The following is a 20792-nucleotide window of genomic DNA, read 5'->3' on the forward strand; positions in this document are numbered from 1 at the left end:
TCATCCACGATGACATTAAAGTCATCTGTTGCTGCTTCTGGCGTTTCATCGCTGACTGCCGCAGCCGGTGAGCTATGGTTAGAGTGTGCACGCGTCTGTGTCCTGTTGAGGCAGGATCTAAATGCAGCAGTCAACTTTAATAAACAATGAATCAGAATAATAAACTCTCAGGAGATCAAGATAATGCTCAGGCAAAACACAACCACTATAAACCAATGAGAACAGACAACCAAGAACACAAACTGAGGGAACTAATGAGTCACAATGGAAACAAATTTGAACATGACTGGAAACCATTACAACTAAAAATGAACAAGAACTCAGGCAAACAGGAAGAGGGAAAATAATTAAAACGGAACCAAAACTAAACAAACAGTTACAACAATTAAAACACAATGCTTTGATCATAAAACTAAGCATATTACTATCATTATTGTGAGGTATTGTGTGATATTTACATCCATTTATATAATTATATTATATTTACTCTATAAAATCTTCTATATACACTCCTATATAATTTACATTACAAGCTATCAGAGTTTCACCTTAACTTTTGTCTAATAAATAATGACTGCACCAAATTTACCTGCAATAAAATGGAGAAACCTCCATATTCTCACTGTTATGCTATATGAGCCATAAACGCCTGATGTATCAAATACAAAACATAAAATGCAGATTTTTCTGACTATTATTTTATATGTCAGGCTTTTACTGTAACTTTTAGTGCTCAGAACTCATTGGAAAAAAATTATAAACAAGTTGTTTTGGATAAAAGTCAAATGAATAGATTAAATTTGTATGAAAGTTAATATTGTATGAGTGTATTTCAAAAGTATATATGCTGTTTTTATACAAATATGATACTATTTTTATAGTAATTGCTGGTTCTTGTTTTTCTTTAAATATATCTTTATTTTTGGACAAGCTCAACTCCACTTTTATTTTGAAGTGAGGCAGCAGACGGACATGTTGGAAGTTTCCGCTGAGATGTGTTGATGTGGCTGGATTCCAGAGTCTGCTGCTAAAGTTAAACTAACCAATATTCAATGGATAACTCCGGGAAAGAAAAAGAGGCCATGGCTCTCATGGCTGAAGCCGAGAAGAAAGTGAAATCCTCGCAGTCGTTCTTTGGCTCTCTGTTTGGGTATGTTTTATAACTTTTAACAGACTGCTGACAAGCCAACCCGGGTAAACAGATAGTTAGCATGCTAGTCAGTTAGCTGTCAAACGCGAACTTCATATAAGTGATTACCAGAGTGGGATAAAGGGTCTAAAAACTATTTCTCCTGCCAAATGAGATTGTTTGGATGTGGAGATTGAAACCACATTTAATTTTAAATGTCTGTACGTTTAATTTCTATTTGTTGTTCCAGATGTGAGTTCGTAATACACTTAGAGCAACGACTAATTGTAATAAACCTAAATATTGTCATCACACAAATCGTGTCTGTATACATCTATACTTATATCTCTATATTGTTAAGGTTGAGATCTAGTCATGTGATCTGGCGTAATGCCTCCATAAAGCTGATGATGAAATAGTCAGGCGATGAGAGCGAAATGTAACTGTAGGCTTTAGCTAGGAGTCAGCTGACACTGGACATGACAAACATGAACACATTAACCTGCGTGTTCTGCTTGGACTCTAGAAACCCCAAACCTGTAATAGCTGAAAAACATAATATTCATTACATGGTAAACAAATTGAATGTATATAGGTTTCCAAACATCAAAACAATAAAAGTTCAGTAGCTTTCATTTTACCCCCTGTATGAATGTGTCCTGTTATTTATTTATTTCTGAGCAATATGTAGCAATAAATAATGACTATCATACATTTTTACCATGATTTACAGAAGACACACACTAAGTATAGTCCATATACAAAAAAAAAAATATTGTCAGTCATGTATAGAACAAGAATCAGTAGATGACATTAAAAGACTGTGTTTAAGGATCATGGTGCAGCACCCCAAAGCTAAATTGTAATTTGAAATCTTTAACAACATTTGCCACTATCCTTCAAACCACTTGGATTTACCCAATTGTCAGCAATAAGTTTTTAAATTAATCATTTAAAATATAATAAAGTTTTGTATGATCACCGTTTGTTCCATATATTTTAATAAGTACAGGTCAGAATAAGTACAGTGGGGAAAATATTTATTTGATCCCCTGCTGATTTTGTAAGTTTGCCCAGTTACAAAGAAATGAAGGATCTGTAATTTTTATGGTAGGTTTACTTTAATGTATAGAGACAGAATACCAACCAAAGAGCTGATATTAGGAGTAACTTCTTAAAGTGGCAGGACTAACCTGTGTTCCACATGGGCACATAACTAATCTATGGGAGCCAGAATTCTTGCTGGTTGGTAGGGGATCAAATACTTATTTCACTCACTGAAATGCAAATCAATTTCTACCCTTTATATAATGTGTTTTTTCTGGATTTTTTGGATGATATTCTGTCTCTATCCGTTAAAATAAACCTACCATATAAATTACAGATCCTTCATTTCTTTGTAAATGGGCAAACTTACAAAATCAGCAGGGGATCAAATAAATATTTTCCCCACTGTATATTGTTTCATTTTTACATAAATGTACAGTCAGTGTAGGGCTGGACGATATGACCAAAATTTCACAGTCACACAATCACAATATGTTTCTTAATTTTGGTCAATATGATATAATTCTGATATTGATATGAACAATATTTAAAAAAGCCTCAGAAAAACTGCCAAGAACGCCCACAATGGATGTCTGTACCTACAAACTTATGAAAAATGAATTTGCCAAGTCTAGGAAACCTCCTCCTGTAAAACTATATAATATTTTAGAATTAAAAGCGGTAGGCTGATTATTCATACAGTTTGAAACAAAAGTGCTTCAGCCAGGATAAAGAATAGGAAAAGTGCTCAGAGTTGCAGGAGAAAACAGAAAAAAGAGTGAGCAACAACAAAAACATGTTGCTGGAGACGGGCTTATTGAAAATGCAAATTCATTCTCTGTTTCCCTGGTAACAGCTGCACACAAAGCAGTGCTCCGCTCATAAACGCTACTTTATCAGATCAAATGAAATTGCCATCGATTGCCACTTTTCTGAATATTTCTGAAAATTATATCGCAATATATATTGATATTGAATTATTGTCCAGCCCTAGGTCAATGAGGATGGGACATTATTTCAGCCATATTTTCACATTATATTTTAACAAAAGGTTTTTGAAACATTAAAGTAGACACTTTATTTGCATTTAATGTATGTATATAAAATCACTTTTCTAAATTTCATTTAATGCAGACACCAAAATGGGACTTCTTGTCTTTGATCTATATATATGGACACTTTTTGTAAGTGTTAGGGAACGTGATTAGGTTAGAAATCATCATTATATTTTGTATTTATTATTATCATATATTTTAATAGGGGCTCTTCAAAGATGGAGGATGCTTGTGACTTGTATGGAAGGGCAGCAAACATGTTCAAGATGGCCAAGAACTGGAGTGGTAAAGACATACACTCAGCTTAACTCAATATACAAATCTACTTGTTGTTTTGTCCTCTTATTTTAAATGTGTGAATGGAACAAAAATGCACTTAATTTCTAAATGAGAAAGATTTTTTAGTTGAGGCTTGCAGGCTATGCATGTCTGTTGCACATTATATTTTTATTGTAATATTTATCGTAATGTTTGCATTTTGTTGTGTTTGTTAGCTTCAGGAAACGCTTTCTCCCAGGCAGCTCTCCTATACCTGCAGATGCAGAGTAAACATGACGCAGCCACAAACTTCATTGATGCTGGCAATGCCTTTAAAAAATCAGACCCTCAAGGTATTCATCCATTATATTATTTGATATGCATATATATATTATACTTATAATATTACAAAATATTTCTATTTCAAATAAATGCTGTTCTTTTGAATTTTCTTCCTGAAAAAATATCATGATTTGGTCACTCGTTTGAAAATGTGTTGTAAATTAGGTGGAAAATTTTCTCCTGTACATATAAATACAAATAATCCACACAGTTATTAGTAAATGAGACCCGTTGCTTTTTATGCACCAAAAAAACCTAATATTTATTTCAATATTCTAAAAAAAAATGTTAATTTTACTTTCGTGTTAAAAATGATCTAACTGTTTATATGCAGTTCATTGAAAATGGTTAAGGTTCAGTTGTCTGTCATTATCTCCACAGAGGCCATAAACTGCTTGAACAGGGCCATTGAGATCTATACAGACATGGTAAGAGTCATTCTTACATCTGTGGGGGCTATAGATGGTGTTTAAATAAAAGTAGAGCTGCTTTTGTGGTACAGAATCATTTTGACACTTTTCATCTGTTTATCTTTTTGCGGTGGAAACTTGTTTTGGAAACAGTTCAGCATATCCAAAGCAATTGTTAAAATTGAAAAATTTTTTGATGCACCACTGGAGGGCACTCTAACACAATGCATGTGGTTTAGTGTGCTCTAACCAGGGGCTGTATTCACAAAAAAATCTTAAGTCTAAAAGTTGCTCTTAATGCGGAAATTTAGGAGCAACTCATAAAAATAAGGAACGTTTCGCTCCTAATTTTAGGACTTTTAGGATTTTTTTTTTTCAAGAGTAATAATTCACAAAGCTGTAAGTAACTCCTAAACCTAGGACAGCTGAGAAGTCCTCCTAAGGATTTCTAAATCTCAATTTACAATCTAGGTTGCAACCAAATAAATGTATTGGACTATTACAATGACATCTAGGTATCACCTGAATCGTGAAAGTGTTTTCTTAGTTTTAAACTTATTTAGTCTAGTTGACCTTCCTTTGTCTTTTCTTTGGTGCTTCTGTATTACCCATCGCTATATGCTTAGAGACTTTTTGAAATATTGTTAAAATACGTCCACAAATTAGTAGTAATTAGTAAGACAACTGAATAGAATTTGCCATGGGTATGTGTAACCCATTCTTGATTCTGTTCTATTTAGCTTACACACACACACACACACAATGTCCTCAGTCCGTTCACCGTGGGGCCCCTCAAGCACGGGGCCCGGTGCGGCTGCACCAGTTGCACCCCCCCTAAGGACGGCCCTGGTCTCTTCTTATAAATTCAAAGATGTGGAGTTGGACAGCAGTTTATTACCACACGATAGTGTTTGTCAAAGAACAGTAGGTAATTCGACCGGGAATTTTTTTTTAACGCAAATGGTGGGAGAAAAACACTGACATTCTGGATTCAGACAGCAATAAAATCACCAACTAGCCCCTGTAAATGTTGAAAATACCTAATGTACCCGTGAGAAACAGTTACTGTTCGAATATGGCTATAGAAATTTACAGAGCTATCGCAAAAACCGAAGTTCAAATACAAAATTCTCAAGATGGTTTTTGCGCTTGTTTCTGTGGAAGTCTGTAGAGCCATTTCGCAGTGCTATGCGCGTTATTGTATATTTCCATATATGTGATTCAGCTTTAATTGTTCAGGTCAATCATATATTCGTGTGGGATAACAATCAATCTGAATGAGGAAAGCGATAACTTCATAATATTCTTTCGATGGTTAAGTAGATTACCGTGACCGGTGTAGTGCTGAAATTTGCACCCTGCCAGATTATGCACCCCCTAGTATTGGTAGGTTTAGGAGTAGGTGTGGGGGAGGGGTTAGGATTAGGGGTGGGGTTGGGATTAGGCATTCAGGTAGCGACTTCAACAAGGGGGTGCATAATCTGGCAGGGGTGCAGAATTCGGCACAACACCGGAACAGCGCTGCAATGCTTTGATCTCTTTGAAGTGAGCTCTGCATGTCACTGTTGTTCAGAGTTAAAATAATTTCCTTGTTTACAAACCTTACTTTATTTTAGAATGAGTCAGCGTTTTTTAACGATTGAACTACTAATTCGCTTTTAAAGTCATTCCCTTGCCGCCACAACCTTCACTGAAGTTGTTGATAAATTTTATGTTACTAATATTTAAAGTTGACATCATTGCATACCTTGCATGTGCTTCACTTTATTTTTGACATTTTGTTTTATTAGTATATTTTTATTTATCTGTTTATCTTTTTTAGAATTTGAAAGATAAGATATTGTTTGATAAGTGACGTCTCTGACATGAAGTCCTTGAAAACCAAAAAAGTAGTGCTTGAAAAGTCCTTGAAAGTCCTGGAATTTCATTTTACAGTATCTGTATGAAGAGCAGGCAAAAGCACACACATCGATCTCAACTGGGTGCTCGACTAAGAAACAAGTGGAAAATTTTTAAATGTAAAGTCGGCAGCACCAAAGCTCCAAAAGTATAAAAAAATGTATTTTTTAAAAAGACTGTAGCATAGCATATGTGACGTTTCGAGCACGCAGGCTCTTCATCAGACAAATGAACAACACTGATATCCCAATCTTTATAGGCCTACCTCCAGGTGATCAAAGGTCACATGACCGTACAATATTATCGTGATAATAATAATACCAAAACAATAACATATCAACCAAGGAGAAAAACATAGAAACAAAAATAAGAAAAATCTAAATCAAAAACATAAAGCTATGCAAAATACACGAATATAATTCTCAAAATATTGTTTAATAACATTAATTGATGCCTGCCTGGGTACATAAATACAAATCAATAACCACAAAGTGTTTATTATATGTAAATAGATATCTTATGTTTAAAGAAATGGACGAATATCAAAGTCCTCATTTAATCCTCTAGGGGACAACGTGTCTAGTGTATAAATCCAAAAGGCTTCGCGTTGTAAAAGCAATTTGTTGATATCACCTCCGCGACGCGGACACTTCACTACTTCAATACCTATGTACTGAAGAGTGGAAACTGAGTGTCTTGAATCTGCAAAGTGCTTTTTGGATCGCGATGTCTAATTGCACATTGATGTTCAGAGATGCGAGTTTTTAGAGGTCTGCTAGTCTTACCAATATAACATAAACCACAGGGGCAACGCAACAGGTAAATGACATTAGCCGTCTTACATGAAATAGTGCCTCGAATTTTTATTTTTTTTGCCGTGTACGGATGTGTAAAGGTCGACGTCTTATATGTGAAATTACACTGTTGACAGTTACCGCATCTGTAATTCCCATATGGTATTTTGTTAAAAAAATGAGGAGCAGGTTTCAAATCAGCTCTAACCAAAAGATTTCGAAGATTAGGTGTTTTCTTGTGCACTAAACGAGGTGGTTTGTCAAAACATTTCTTGAGGTTGGGATCACTCTGCTACAAATACGGCGAATACGACTAAATTGGGAAATTGGTAACGAGCGCTTTAATGACACAGGATGATAGGATTGTCCGTGTAAAATAGTGTTACGGTCAGTTGATTTGCGATACAAAGTAGTTTCAATGCCTGATGCAGTACGAAGAACAAGCACATCCAAAAAAATTATTTTCTCTTGATGAAATTCCATAGTAAATTTCAACGCACTACACTTATTATTAACCAAACTATGAAACTCTAGTAGCTCAGATTCAGTACCACTCCATACTAAAAAAAACATCATCAATGTATCGTTTCCATAGAACAATGTGTCTCAAGAAATCATTCGCCAGAGGATTTAACACAAACTGATGTTCAAACAACCCGCAAAATTATTATTATCACGATAATATTGTACGGTCATGTGACCTTTGATCACCTGGAGGTAGGCCTATAAAGATTGGGATATCAGTGTTGTTCATTTGTCTGATGAAGAGCCTGCGTGCTCGAAACGTCACATATGCTATGCGACAGTCTTTTTAAAAAATAAATTTTTTGATACTTTTGGAGCTTTGGTGCTGCCGACTATACATTTAAAAAAATTTCCACAGTATCAGTATGAACCATGTAACTAGTCACTCCCTGAGCTATGTTGAAAGACAAGTTATGTTATGTATGTATGCATGTATGTACAGACAGGGTTCCCACGCTTCTTGAAAGTACTTGCAAGTACTTGAATATCAGACACATGGATTCAAGCCCTGGAAAGTACTTGAAAACAAATATAGGTCCTTGAAAGTGCTTGAAATAAATTTGAAATACATTTTGTTTAGTAGAATGGTACTTTTTCAAAAATGTTCCTAAATGCGCTGTCAAAGGCAAAACGAAACAGCGGTAATGATTGGGGTGGAGATGGGGTAGCGCGAGAAAAAATCTTAGCATGCGAGCTGATGCGCACATTGCGCAGCCCTGCATGAGCCTATGGAGAAGCAGTGCATTTGCGACTGAAAACTACTGAGTGCGACTATGAAAAAATATTTAGGACCAGTGCAAATTACCCAATTAGCATAGTTGTATTTGAGCTGAGGGGAGCTTCAAAGGTTTCTATCGTACTTCCGTGTTTTTGCAGCGGTGAGTAATGTATCACAGACATATCTGTTGATTCCTTGAACACAATCATCAGAATCCACTCACTGCTCAAAACGCCGTTCTGTTCAGTGCTGAGTTCTGCAAGCTCACGAATCCTCTCATTATATCAAACAAAGTGTAGACAGGGTGTAAATAAGAGATTCACTGTGCAGTGTAGAGAGCTGCGTTGATTATAATGGAACTTTGTGAGATCGCGATGAACGAAGGAGGGTGACATCTTTTAATGTTTAAGAGAGTTTGCAAATGATATTGATTTAATACAACAGTTCATTAAACAAGAAGTTAATATTAAGTGACTTGCATTGTCTGAACACTATTGCCTGATTTTGCTCTATTTCGTCAACGAAAATAGTTTCAAGCAAAGTAACAGCTGAGCCGCTGCGCATCTCCATTCAAACACAGCGTTGTTTCATTTACGTATGAATGGGCGTTTTTAAACGAATCTGATTCAATTACCCATTCATAAAGACAGTCACTTGCTTCGTTCCTGAATGAATCAGCTGTTCGTGAATGAATGATTCAGTGCTAAAATCAGTGACTTGCCGCCACCTATACTGGCAGTTTTACTTTCATTTTAAAGGGGTCATATGATGCGATTTCAATTTTTCCTTTCTCTTTGAAGTGTTACAAGCTCTTGGTGAATAAAGAAGATCTGTAAAGTTGCAAAGACTAAAGTCTCAAATCCAAAGAGATATTCTTTATAAAAGTTAAGAGTCAGCCACACCTACCTAAAACGGCTCGTTCTAACACGCCTAATTTTTTTTAATACTGATTTTATTTGATTGGTAACTTATTCTTATTTTACTTGATTTTATTCTGTTGTTTTAATTAGAAATTTTAAAAAGCTTATAAATATGATTTTTGAATTTGACATAAAAGATGACATACTTTTAATAAAGTTAGAAAAATGCCATTACAAGGGTGTAAAAACTAAATTCCCTGTAAATCACTTTAAGGAGTCAAATATCATCTCGTAATGGGAAGGCTAATATTTGATCAGAATTTTTGATTATTGATTAGAAGGTGCTCCTGACATTTTTGACTGTGCTCCTAATTTTTTTTTTTTTAAAGAATAGTAAGCGTAGAGCCCTGTTTAACCACTTTTTATTCATGTAAAAATTTAGAAATTCTTTCAAATTTAAATCTTTTACAAGAATTACAGCAAAAACCAGTTTGATGCAAGAATATATATTTTTGTCAATATTTGAGAAATTTAAAATTCCTTTGAACCGACTGCTCAAAATGGTCTAAATTTATGAAACCTACACATTCAAAGGAACCCTAAATGTATGTATTTGGGTTTTTTTTGTTTGTTTTTTTGAAAAGGCCAAGTTAGTTCAGGACAGGTTGTAAAATACCATGTGGTGCGACCCCCAAAAACGTGTTATTTATGAATTGGTAATTCATGATACTTGTAAAACCTTGAAAAACTGATTATTAATATTTCATTATTATTTTGTATTTATAAAAGTTTTTTTAAATATGAAAATATTTTGCTTCCAGAAAATGTTTTATCTGCTATTTTGGATGGCTTTCAATGGAGGAAAACAGGCAGTGGTGTTTTTCAGCTAAAACTAACGGCTGAACTGAACTGAAGCTGTTTTTCACCAGTCAGTCATGTAGCAGTGATTTTATCTTAGCTATGCATTTAGTCCTGCCTAGATTGCAATGTAGTGCTGCTTGTTTTGTGTGTCTTATCTTGTAGGGTCGATTTACAATCGCAGCGAAACACCACGTCACCATTGCTGAAATTTATGAGACCGAACTGGTTGACATTGACAAGGTCAGGTTTATTTTGTCACATTGATTGATTATTTTCTTTATATCATTTTTATTCCAAATCTGAAAGTAAAATTTATTCAAAGTACTTTATAACCTTTTCCTTAGGCCATAGCTCACTATGAACAGGCAGCAGACTATTATAAAGGCGAGGAGTCCACAAGGTATGATGGTTTTAAAGCTGTTTTTACTCCTAGTTCTCAAGACTTATCAATCCTAAATGATGATTCAGAAATGACCAGTAGAAATGGGGTTACCTATAAAATCAGGTCTTCTCCAGTGAATGGTTTTGATTAAAATCAGTACGTAATGCATAGCAAGCAGGTTTGCTGAAGGCAAAGACCTTTACCTCCGTCTCACATTTACCGTACCATATTGAGATATACCGCCTTGCAGGCAGCATATGACACATGAACCTATTATTCATCATCACATGATCTTTTTGGGGGGAATTTCTTTCCGTAATCGTAACCGAGTCATGATCTGGAAATGTTTCTAATCTGTTCATTCTTCCCTGAAGCTCAGCCAACAAATGCCTGCTCAAAGTTTCCACCTATGCAGCTCAACTGGAGCGGTACCCTAAAGCCATTGAGATCTATGAACAGGTAAACAAAACTATGTCAGTCTGGTTTCAGTACACCAGACTGATGACCATATGAAGGTCGTCAGTTTTTAAACAGAAATATTTTGCCTCCATGTGTAGCAAACATTGATTTGGATATGTGAATAAAGGTAGCTGTTAAGAGTGAACATAAACTTTTTTTGCATATGGAAAGATTTTAATCAAGGCAATCTACTATTTTTTTATGAATTTCAATAGATGAAAAGGCTGAACTCGTGAAAGAAATTAAAGCTTAAATATAATCTTTACCTATCAGGCATTTTCTCTGTCGGGTCAAATATCAGTCACTATCAGTCAGTGCAGTCGCTTGAACTCCAAACTCAGCCTGAAACAAGAAGTTGCATATAACTTTATATTTATTTTTTTTTGCACATGAAAAGATTTTAAGTTGTGTTGTTTGGGTTTCCAGGTTGCAACACATGCAATGGACAGTACTCTGTTGAAATACAGTGCAAAGGACTATTTCTTTAAGGCAGCTCTCTGCCACTTCTGTGTGGACATGCTGAATGCTAAGGTATGACACATGCCACCAGAAACACATCTTTAAACAAGCTGATGGAAAACAGCAGTGTCGTTTGCAGTTCCCATTCATATTCTTTGTCCTTGATGCCTCCCTTGTAGCTTGCCATCCAGAAGTATGAGGAAATGTTTCCAGCCTTTTCAGATTCACGTGAATGCAAATTGGTGAAGGTAAGGCTGGATCTCAGCACAAAATGACCACAGCAACAACAACAAAAAAAAAAACATTAAATGTGTTCTAAATTTTGAAAATTTAATTGCTTATACTGAGAATTTGAACAAACCCCCTAACCCTAAGTTTTTTATTTAAAGGGGTCCTATTATGCTCTTTTACAAAGTCTTGATTTTGTTTTGGGGGTGTACTAGAACAGGCTCTCATACTAGGTTGTTCGAAAAACACATTAGTTTTCACATATTTTACATTATTACAACACCTCTCTCCAGTCTGGCATGAACGGCTCGAATAGTTCCTGTATCAAATGAAGGCCCGCCTTCTGAAATACGAAATGTGCTGTGATTGGTTAGCTGGGCCAGTGTGTGCTGTGATTGGTTAGCTGGACCAGTGTGTGCTGTGATTGGCACCACTCGGCGCCTGGTTGGGAAATGTCACGCCCCTTACCATAGCCGCATGCGAGCTTCAGTGTAAATATTGCGTCAAAATCAAATCAATTTGAGCGCGACATCCCTCTACGCACAGCTTGGCAATATAATCGCGTTCTTAAAAGCTGAATAATTCTAAATGAACTCTGTTATTTTGACAGGAAAATACAACAAAGAATATGGTTTACATGTAGCGTATCGATTCAGCGTGGTATGCAAGACTCTCTCTCTCTTTGCATGTGTGAGAAACACAGCGCTATCAGTAAAGCGACGGCGAGTTGTGCGCCTTCACACTAGTTTACGGTACGTCAAATACAGGTGCGCTGCGTGCTACATACTGCGCATCCATTGAGCGCATCCAAATAGTACAGATCGCTTGACGGAGAGCGAAACTCTCAAGCGCTCAGTCAGCGTGTTTATCGAGTGAAAATCTGTGTTGAACGCCTCTCACACACATACTGGCGTGTAAAATCTAAGAATTTATTAGCCAATGGCAAATGTTAGACATTATTTAGTCGCCCAGAAGATTTAGTCGCATATGCGAGTGATTTACTCACAGTGTAGAGGGTTGCGCGATTTAAACCTGGATGATTGTAACCACTCTAAGTTCGTCTGCCTTGGGAAAGCTAGCGTGTCTCTGACACAGTGATAACACTCGTTGCCTTCTCTAGTGCAGCTCAACCAGGTCTCGTCCCATTCGTCGATGTTTGTGATATCACAAATCCCGGAAAATATGCGTTGTAGTCCAAACGAGTCGTTCGTTGTAGTTTTTGAAAAGTGATTTCTGTTAAATAAAATATCTCCTTTTGAAGTGGACTTTGTAACTTTGCAGATCTTTTTTATGCTCAGACAGCAACATTACAGACTAACTAAAGTTGAAAAAGTGAAAAAGCATAATAGGACCCCTTTAAATAACCAGTGTAATAGATTTTTGTTCATTTATTCTTTATTTACTCATTAATTTATTCTTATTTATGAATTTGATAGTTCATTCATTTTTTCATTTTTATTTATTTATTATTTGTTTTTATTTATTTATTTTAAAGTATTCCATACAACTTTATGGCTGATCAAAGGTTTTTATAATCGTGTAAAGTATTATTTTTACAGTATAGAGTGCTGTATTTTTAGCTTGTAAAAACATGCTATTTTCCGCAATCTTGGGATGATTCATAAATTGACAGAGCAAACCAGTTTTGTATAATTTGCTCTGAAGGCATGCTTCTAGATTGGCTTGTTGTAATTTTGAATTCAGTGATATGAAAGTGCAAAGATATTACCTACTGAGAGAGTTTATTCTCATTTGTCTAAAATAATCATGCCAGTAAAGTGAAAGAATTGTGAATAAACCATTCTGTCTGTGGAGTGTGTTGGGTAACAGCAAAACACTGTGGTTCTGACTGAAGGATGATGGATGAATTATGTGCTTAAAATGTTCTTTTTTTCATTTTTTAACAGAAACTTTTAGATGCCTTTGAGGAACAGAACTTGGATGCATATACTGATGCTGTAAGAAAAGCACTTGCTTGCCCTATCTGTTGCTTATAAAACCTCTTAAACAATTTTCAGGTCACTAGAAGCATAGTTTCACCATAGCTTCCTAGTTTCACTAAAATGAGTTAAGCTATCCACATGACATGCCTATCAGTCATCATGGCTGTCACATCAATTCATAGGCACAATAGCAGGGCTCTTCATCATTTTCACGGTTCTCTCTCTATCTTTCAGGTAAAGGAGTATGACACCATCTCACGACTGGATCAGTGGCTCACCACCATGCTGCTTCGTATCAAGAAATCCTTACAAGATGATGAAAGTGACCTTCGCTAAGATCCTCTTCCTCCCCTCTGCCCCTTTGCCACTTGCTCTGCCTTGTGCCTTTAACACCGTGACTGCAGTATGACGGTCGACTATCGCCATCTCGCTCTCTTTTACCACCAACTCAACTCTCAGTGCCTTAACGTCCTTGCTTTACCTCTCTCTCTCTATGACACGGCCGTACCACCACACCTCAGAGAACACTAAAGAAAGGAAGGCTGGTTGTTTAAATGGGATTTGAGAGCGTGTCGCTTGAGAGCTGAAACCAGCTACAGTAATATTATGGGGTACTGTGCACACCAAGCTTCAGAAATGCCTTGTGCTCGGGCTGACAGAGCACCCATATTACTGAGCTCAAAAAGCCTTTGTTCATTCTGTTCAATTCTTTAGTAGTGGCATATGTATTTTTATTCTTATCGGATATACCATACCTTGTATCTCTGCCTATTTTTTGCTTGCTGATTCCTGTGTAGACTAATCTTGAAAAATGATTTGAAATGCTCTACCAGTTTGTTCCGGTTTATTTTATTTTATTTTTTTTTACATCTGGAGAAGAAAAAGAGTAAAAGAAGGACTGATTCAACCTATACAGTATGATTTTTATTGACTCCCCAAAAATGGAGAAACAAGGGCTGGCCTGTTGCCATCTTTCTTGCAATAGGTTAAACTTGATTTTAATTTATTGGTAATTATATATTACAGTTAGTCTTGCTATGAAATCATTGTTCTCTTAATAAAGCTAACAAAACTGAATTGAGGCTTTTTCGAAATAAACAACAAAAGTTTATTTCTTGGTTAAATAAAGGACTAAAACCAAACCCTATATTGGTTAGAGCTTTACAAGGCACTGTAATAGAGTTAGTGCCAGAATATAAATATCTTGGTTTTATATTTGATTAATCTTAATCTTTTAAATCTCATGTAAATCAATTCCAGTCTAAAAACAAGTTAAAGCTGGGGTTGAAATACTTTACATTTACATTTAGTCATTTAGCAGACGTTTTTATCCAAAGCGACTTACAAATGAGGACAGTGGAAGCAATCAAAATCAACAAAAGCAATGATATACAAGTGCTATAACAAGTCTCAGTTAGCTTAACGCAGTAAACGTAGCAAGGTTTTTTTTAAATAATATAATAAATAAGAAAACAGAATAGAAAAAGAATAGAGCAAGCTAGTGTTAGAGGTCTTTTTTGCTTTTGTTAATTGTATAATAAATGAAAATAAAACAGAATACAAAAAGATTAGAAAGCAAGTGTTAGGTTTTTTTTAAAAGAATAGGATTAGAATAGAGAGTGCTAGAGTTAGAGGGTCAAATAAAGATGGAAGAGATGTGTTTTTAGCCGATTCTTGAAGATGGCTAAGGACTGAGCTGCTCGCATTGATTTGGGCAGGTCATTCCACCAGGAGGGAACAGTTAATTTAGTGTGACATGCATTTTTTTTGGCTCATTCCAAATTAATCTTGCAGCCGTGTTCTGGATTAATTGTAAAGGTTTGATGGAATTGGCTGGAAGACCTGCCAAGAGAGCATTGCAATAGTCCAGCCTGGACAGAACAAGAGCTTGAACAAGGCGTTGTGAAGCATGTTCCGAAAGAAAGGACCTGATCTTGATGTTGAATAAAGCAAATCTGCAGGACCGGACAGTTTTAGCAATGTGGTCTGAGAAAGTAAGCTGATCATCCATCATAACTCCAAGGTTTCTGGCTGTTTTTGAAGGAGTTATGGTTGATGTGCCTAACTGGATGGTGAAATTGTGATGAATCGATGGGTTTGCTGGAACCACAAGCAGTTCTGTCTTGGCAAGGTTGAGTTGAAGGTAATGGTCCTTCATCCAGCAAGAAATGTCTGTTAGACAAGCTGAGATGCGAGCAGCTATCGTCGGATCATCAGGATGGAATGAGAGGTAGAGTTGAGTGTCATTAGCATAGCAGTGGTATGAAAAGCCATGTTTCTGAATGACAGAACCTAATGATGCCATGTAGACAGAGAAGAGAAGTGGTCCAAGAACTGAGCCCTGAGGCACCCCAGTAGTTAGATGTTGCGACCTGGACACCTCACCTCTCCAAGATACTTTGAAGGACCTATCTGATAGGTAAGCCTCAAACCACTGGAGTGCGGTTCCTGAGATGCCCTTTGCCAATAGGGTTGACAGGAGGATCTGGTGGTTAACCGTGTCAAAAGCAGCGGACAGATCCAGCAAGTTAAGTATTGAAGATTTGGAATTCGCTCTTGCTAGTCTTAGGGCTTCAACACCTGAGAGCAAGGCAGTCTCGGTTGAATGTCCACTTCTGAAACCAGACTGGTTGCTGTCAAGGAGGTTGTAACTTTACAAAGCTAAACTAAGTATTTCATGGTAAATACTTTCTGGTAAAGGAAGATTCGAATTGCAGATATTTTAAATATGTATTTGCATGGTGTTTGTTGATTTGTAACATTTAAAAAAATTCTGTAGCTGCTCATCTTGGCCAGCACACTTCTGAAAAAGAGATTTTTAGTTGTATAAAGTCTCATAAAATGACCTGAATAAATAAAATACAATAAAATTAAGGCTCATTCCCACTGTTTGGTGGATTTTTAACTAAACAGATTTGTATATATATATATATATTATCATGTCCAGTATAAACTGACACAACGGGGTGGACATCTTATGATTATATATTAAATAAGTTTAGATTAAATATTGAATAAGTCTTCTAAAAATTAAGAAAACATTTTTATGTCTAACTCTTTATTCCTGGAGCTGCTTTTCTTCCAAAGACATTATGTCACTTCTGTCAAGTCATGTGATTTAGGGCATATGCTTAAGATTTTAAAGGACAAGTAGAGTTTGTGAGACAAACTAATCTAATAGTTTTGCACATTAAAAAAAGTATCACAATCATTTTTTTTGTCAGAGAATAGGTAAATGTATATACTAATACTCAAAATTGCTAACTTAGAAATATATACAGTGGTTGGGCAATGAAACTGAAACACCTGGTTTTAGACTAATAATTATTAGTATGGTCTAGGGCAGGGCTGTCTAAACTCAGTCCTGGAGGGCCGGTGTCCTGCAGAGTTTAGCTCCAACCCTAATTAAACACACCTGAACCAGCTAATCAAGCTCTTACTAGGCATAGAAATTTCCAGTCAGGTGTGTTGAGGCAAGGTCGAGCTAAACTCTGCAGGACACCGGCTCTCCAGGACCGAGTTTGGACAGCCCTGGTCTAGGGCCTCCTTTTGCTGCCAGTACAGCATCAATTTGTCTTGGGAATGGCAGATACAAGTCCTGCACAGGGGCCAGAGGGATTTTGAGCCATTCATCTTGCAGAACAGTGGCTAGCTCACTCATGATGCGGGTGGAGGAAAATGTATTAGTGCATTTTCATGCTCATATATGGCACCACCTCCAGGGTACAATGCTTGAACCATTAGATGCACATGGTCCTTCATAATGGTTCGGTAGTCCACAGCATTGGCACGAGTGACCAAAGGTTTGGCTTCAGCAGCCTGACCATAAATATTGACCCTGTGGAGCTCCCGATGTACAGTTTTGGTGGAAACAGTACAGTCAAGGTGCACATTTAATTCTGCAGTGTCTTCGATTTCGTTTGAAGTATATCGGGGCCTTTATACATTACATCAGCACTTTACTATTAAAACACCCTCAGTATTTAATTTTAGAACCAGGCCTGGAAATACTGTTGTTCCTCTCTTTGTTTTAAAGATGATCCAGGGCTGGTTCTAGAATTTGGAGGCCCTAGGCAAAATTCATGTTGGAACGTGTCCGAAAGAAACGGTTCTCGAACGTGTTTCGAGTCGTAGGGACTGTAAGGCATGTCTGAAAGTGAGAAACTTTAGAAAATTGTGGATCAGTGCCGACTCGAGGTGCGAACTGTTTTGTACGATTCAGTCCGATTTGGCTCGACCGGTTCACTAAAAAGAACCGGTTCAAAATAACGATTCGTTCGCGAACCGTACATCACTATTGGGCGGGTCATAATCTTTAAACATGGTGGAGTGGACAACCATTGCTGCTGTCAATGCTGTTCTCACAACAACTACGTCCCTTTGTCTTGTCGCTAAGTAGTGTATTTTACGGTGGCAGAGAGGTACAAAGCAAATCACAATTCTGAAAACAAAATAACAAATTACAAACGCAAATGCAAGTCTAAAAAACAAACCTACCCTAACCCTACCCGATACTTTATTTTCAACTTTTTGATTATTTCCTTAATTTTCATTGAAAATAAATGCCTTTACGATGTGATACGAGATTCGGTCGATCGCGTCAAAAAGCCAACGACATGCACTTATCCATCTGCGCCACTGGAGCTGATATTTTACAGCCACTTTTAACTAAATGTAAATAGACACCCCGTATTTTTTATTCCATAGTAAGGGCAATTCATACAATACATTTAAACTGAGCTACTTTAATACCATCTCCGAACTTTCTACCAGGAATCTGCTGTTCTTCGGCTGGTTCTTCCTGTATACGATGATTGACAGATGTCTCGTCCAGTCAGCGGTGAGTAATCCCAAACCAATGGCGCTGTCTCAAACTATACCTACCTTTTTTAGACTTGCATTTGCGTTTGTAATTTGTTATTTTGTTTTCAGAATTGTGATTTGCTTTGCACTTCTTGGCCACCGTAGGTATTTATAGGCTAGATATGAACGATCATTCGAAGCATGTTTTATAAGCAGTGAAATAAGCATGTATTTGACCAAAATTCCAGAGTTGTCAGCAAACGGCATGTGTAGCGTGGTGAATGTTTATGATAGTCAACCAATGGGATGCTACTTTTATTATTTCCGACATTAGCTGTGTCCCAATTCATAGGCTACGTCCTTCGAAGGACCCATTTGACGGGATGGTCTCCAGAGTGTTTGAGTGCATATTTCCATTGTCCTAACATCCTCTGCCGGCTGGTCGCTCCCGCTTCACAGCAAGCGGCGCTCGCAATAACGCTAATTCCGTCTGTGTGTTGACTTAAGTAAATCAGTTTTGGCAATTTTCAGTTTCATTAACAAATCTCAGGATGGCAGTTCTCTTCTTGCACCGTTGCCACGCAACAGGAGCATTAATCAGGAACACCTGCTGGCACAATTAGGAAATCCTGGGAAGGCTAGACTCCGAGCGTCCTTCGAAGGCAGTGTCGGCCGCATCCTTCGAAGGACCCGTCCTCCGAAGGATGCGGTATTTGAATTGGGACACAGCTAGTAAAGCACTTGAATACGACAAGCTCGTAATCACGACTTCATAAGTGGGAAATAGGAAATTTCCGATAGCACGTGAAGGCAGCATGTTACGGCAAACATTCAGAAGGCGGGACCCGCTTTGAAATGGCAACATTATTGGCCTAATTCAACTATATCCGATGAACAATGAGGCTAGTATTTAGCTGCCTGTATTGACTGGTTGACTAGCAGATTTTACGGTTATGGATGGAGGCCCCGCCTCAAAGCCCGAGGCCCTGGCGCGTCGGACACAACATTTTTTTTTATTAAAGTCACCAGGTGTGTTGGCTGATGAGCACCAATCATAGACAGACAGGTGCTGATGGAAGAAAGGGGGGAGTTGACATAGTGCTTTCATCGCCTTTGCCTTCCACGGTAAGAAACAGACGCACAGTGTAGTGGTGGCTGCAACGTGGTTCCTTTTGTTGAGACGAGCAGTTTGGACGAATGTTAATAGACGCTCACACGGTAAGTCCTGTTATGCTTTTCCTCATTGTTCTGCTCAGAATCTTGAGAAATGTTCAACGTTAGTATTATTTTCAATCAAACTGACAGTTTAATAAAGAGTTTGTCATGATAGCCAGTGTTAAATACTATCGCCTACTAATACTAGGCTACTATTACTAGATATTATAGATTCATTTATGTGTTCAAATTGGTAACATGGCAATGAATTAATATAGAAACAGCATGAATCTTTCTCTCAACTGCTGTATATTGTCTTTCCCTGAGCTCAATGCAGTGTCCTCATGAGACTAACATGTACGTCACTTAAGAGCCTGTGCTGTTTAATTAATCACCTGAGACCAATTTTCCAATAAATGAAAAGGTTGTTTAATTTTAGAGCCACATACAAAAATGATGTCTGTTAATTATGCAAACAGTAAGAACATGCTAGTAGTAGTAGTAATACATTTTCTTTATGGTGATGTTGGCATGGACAGCTCTAGCCCAGTTCCAGTAAGATTTTAAGAGGGATAGTTCACTCAAATGAAAATTGTCATTAATCACCCTTATGTTGTTCCATCCTGTATGACTGACTGACTGACTTGACTTCTCTGAAACATGAAGGTAATATTTTGAAAAATGTGTTGGTTTATTTTGTCCATACAATGAAAGAAAGAAATGCATGCTGCTTTGGACCAACATGAGGTTAAATGAATGACAAATTGGTAACATGGCAATGAATTAATATAGAAACAGCATGAATCTTTCTCTCAACTGCTGTATATTGTCTTTCCCTGAGCTCAATGCAGTGTCCTCATGAGACTAACATGTACGTCACTTAAGAGCCTGTGCTGTTTAATTAATCACCTGAGACCAATTTTCCAATAAATGAAAAGGTTGTTTAATTTTAGAGCCACATACAAAAATGATGTCTGTTAATTATGCAAACAGTAAGAACATGCTAGTAGTAGTAGTAATACATTTTCTTTATGGTGATGTTGGCATGGACAGCTCTAGCCCAGTTCCAGTAAGATTTTATTTAAGAGGGATAGTTCACTCAAAAATGAAAATTGTCATTAATCACCCTTATGTTGTTCCATCCTGTATGACTGACTGACTGACTTGACTTCTCTGAAACATGAAGGTAATATTTTGAAAAATGTGTTGGTTTATTTTGTCCATACAATGAAAGAAAGAAATGCATGCTGCTTTGGACCAACATGAGGTTAAATGAATGACTTGACTGTCTTTTTTCAGTGACCCGCACAAAGAAATGCATGCTGCTTTGGACCAACATGAGGTTAAATGAATGAATGACTTGACTGTCTTTTTTCAGTGACCCGCACATTAACTGTCAGCCTGTTCGTAAGTGACAGACAGCATTCTTCACCCACACAAACCTCAGCAATTTCTTAAAGGAAGA

At 37.0% G+C, this 20792-nt stretch overlaps 1 protein-coding gene across 1 annotated transcript; it reads left to right on the forward strand.

The window, feature by feature from the left end:
* Positions 1-958: 958 nt before the first annotated feature.
* Positions 959-14497, forward strand: LOC107670630 (alpha-soluble NSF attachment protein-like). Its single transcript, XM_016463292.1, has 11 exons — positions 959-1150; positions 3437-3516; positions 3726-3842; positions 4213-4259; positions 10061-10138; positions 10243-10298; positions 10655-10739; positions 11166-11270; positions 11378-11446; positions 13334-13384; positions 13604-14497. Exons 1-11 carry the CDS (start codon positions 1053-1055, stop codon positions 13703-13705), a joined length of 888 nt encoding a protein of 295 aa, XP_016318778.1. The 5' UTR covers positions 959-1052; the 3' UTR covers positions 13706-14497.
* The last annotated feature ends 6295 nt before the right edge of the window (positions 14498-20792 follow it).

The sequence above is a fragment of the Sinocyclocheilus anshuiensis genome, unplaced genomic scaffold (genome assembly GCF_001515605.1).
Source record: "Sinocyclocheilus anshuiensis isolate Anshui unplaced genomic scaffold, SAMN03320099.WGS_v1.1 scaffold140, whole genome shotgun sequence".
NCBI lineage: Eukaryota > Metazoa > Chordata > Actinopteri > Cypriniformes > Cyprinidae > Sinocyclocheilus > Sinocyclocheilus anshuiensis.

Bases quoted from the DNA above. Each gene is read 5' to 3' on its own strand.
- LOC107670630 (XM_016463292.1), top strand. From the start codon at position 1,053: ATGGATAACTCCGGGAAAGAAAAAGAGGCCATGGCTCTCATGGCTGAA. The intron at 3,843-4,212 runs GTATTCATCCAT...TTATCTCCACAG, and splicing joins TAAAAAATCAGACCCTCAAG to AGGCCATAAACTGCTTGAAC. The intron at 11,447-13,333 runs GTAAGGCTGGAT...ATTTTTTAACAG, and splicing joins GTGAATGCAAATTGGTGAAG to AAACTTTTAGATGCCTTTGA.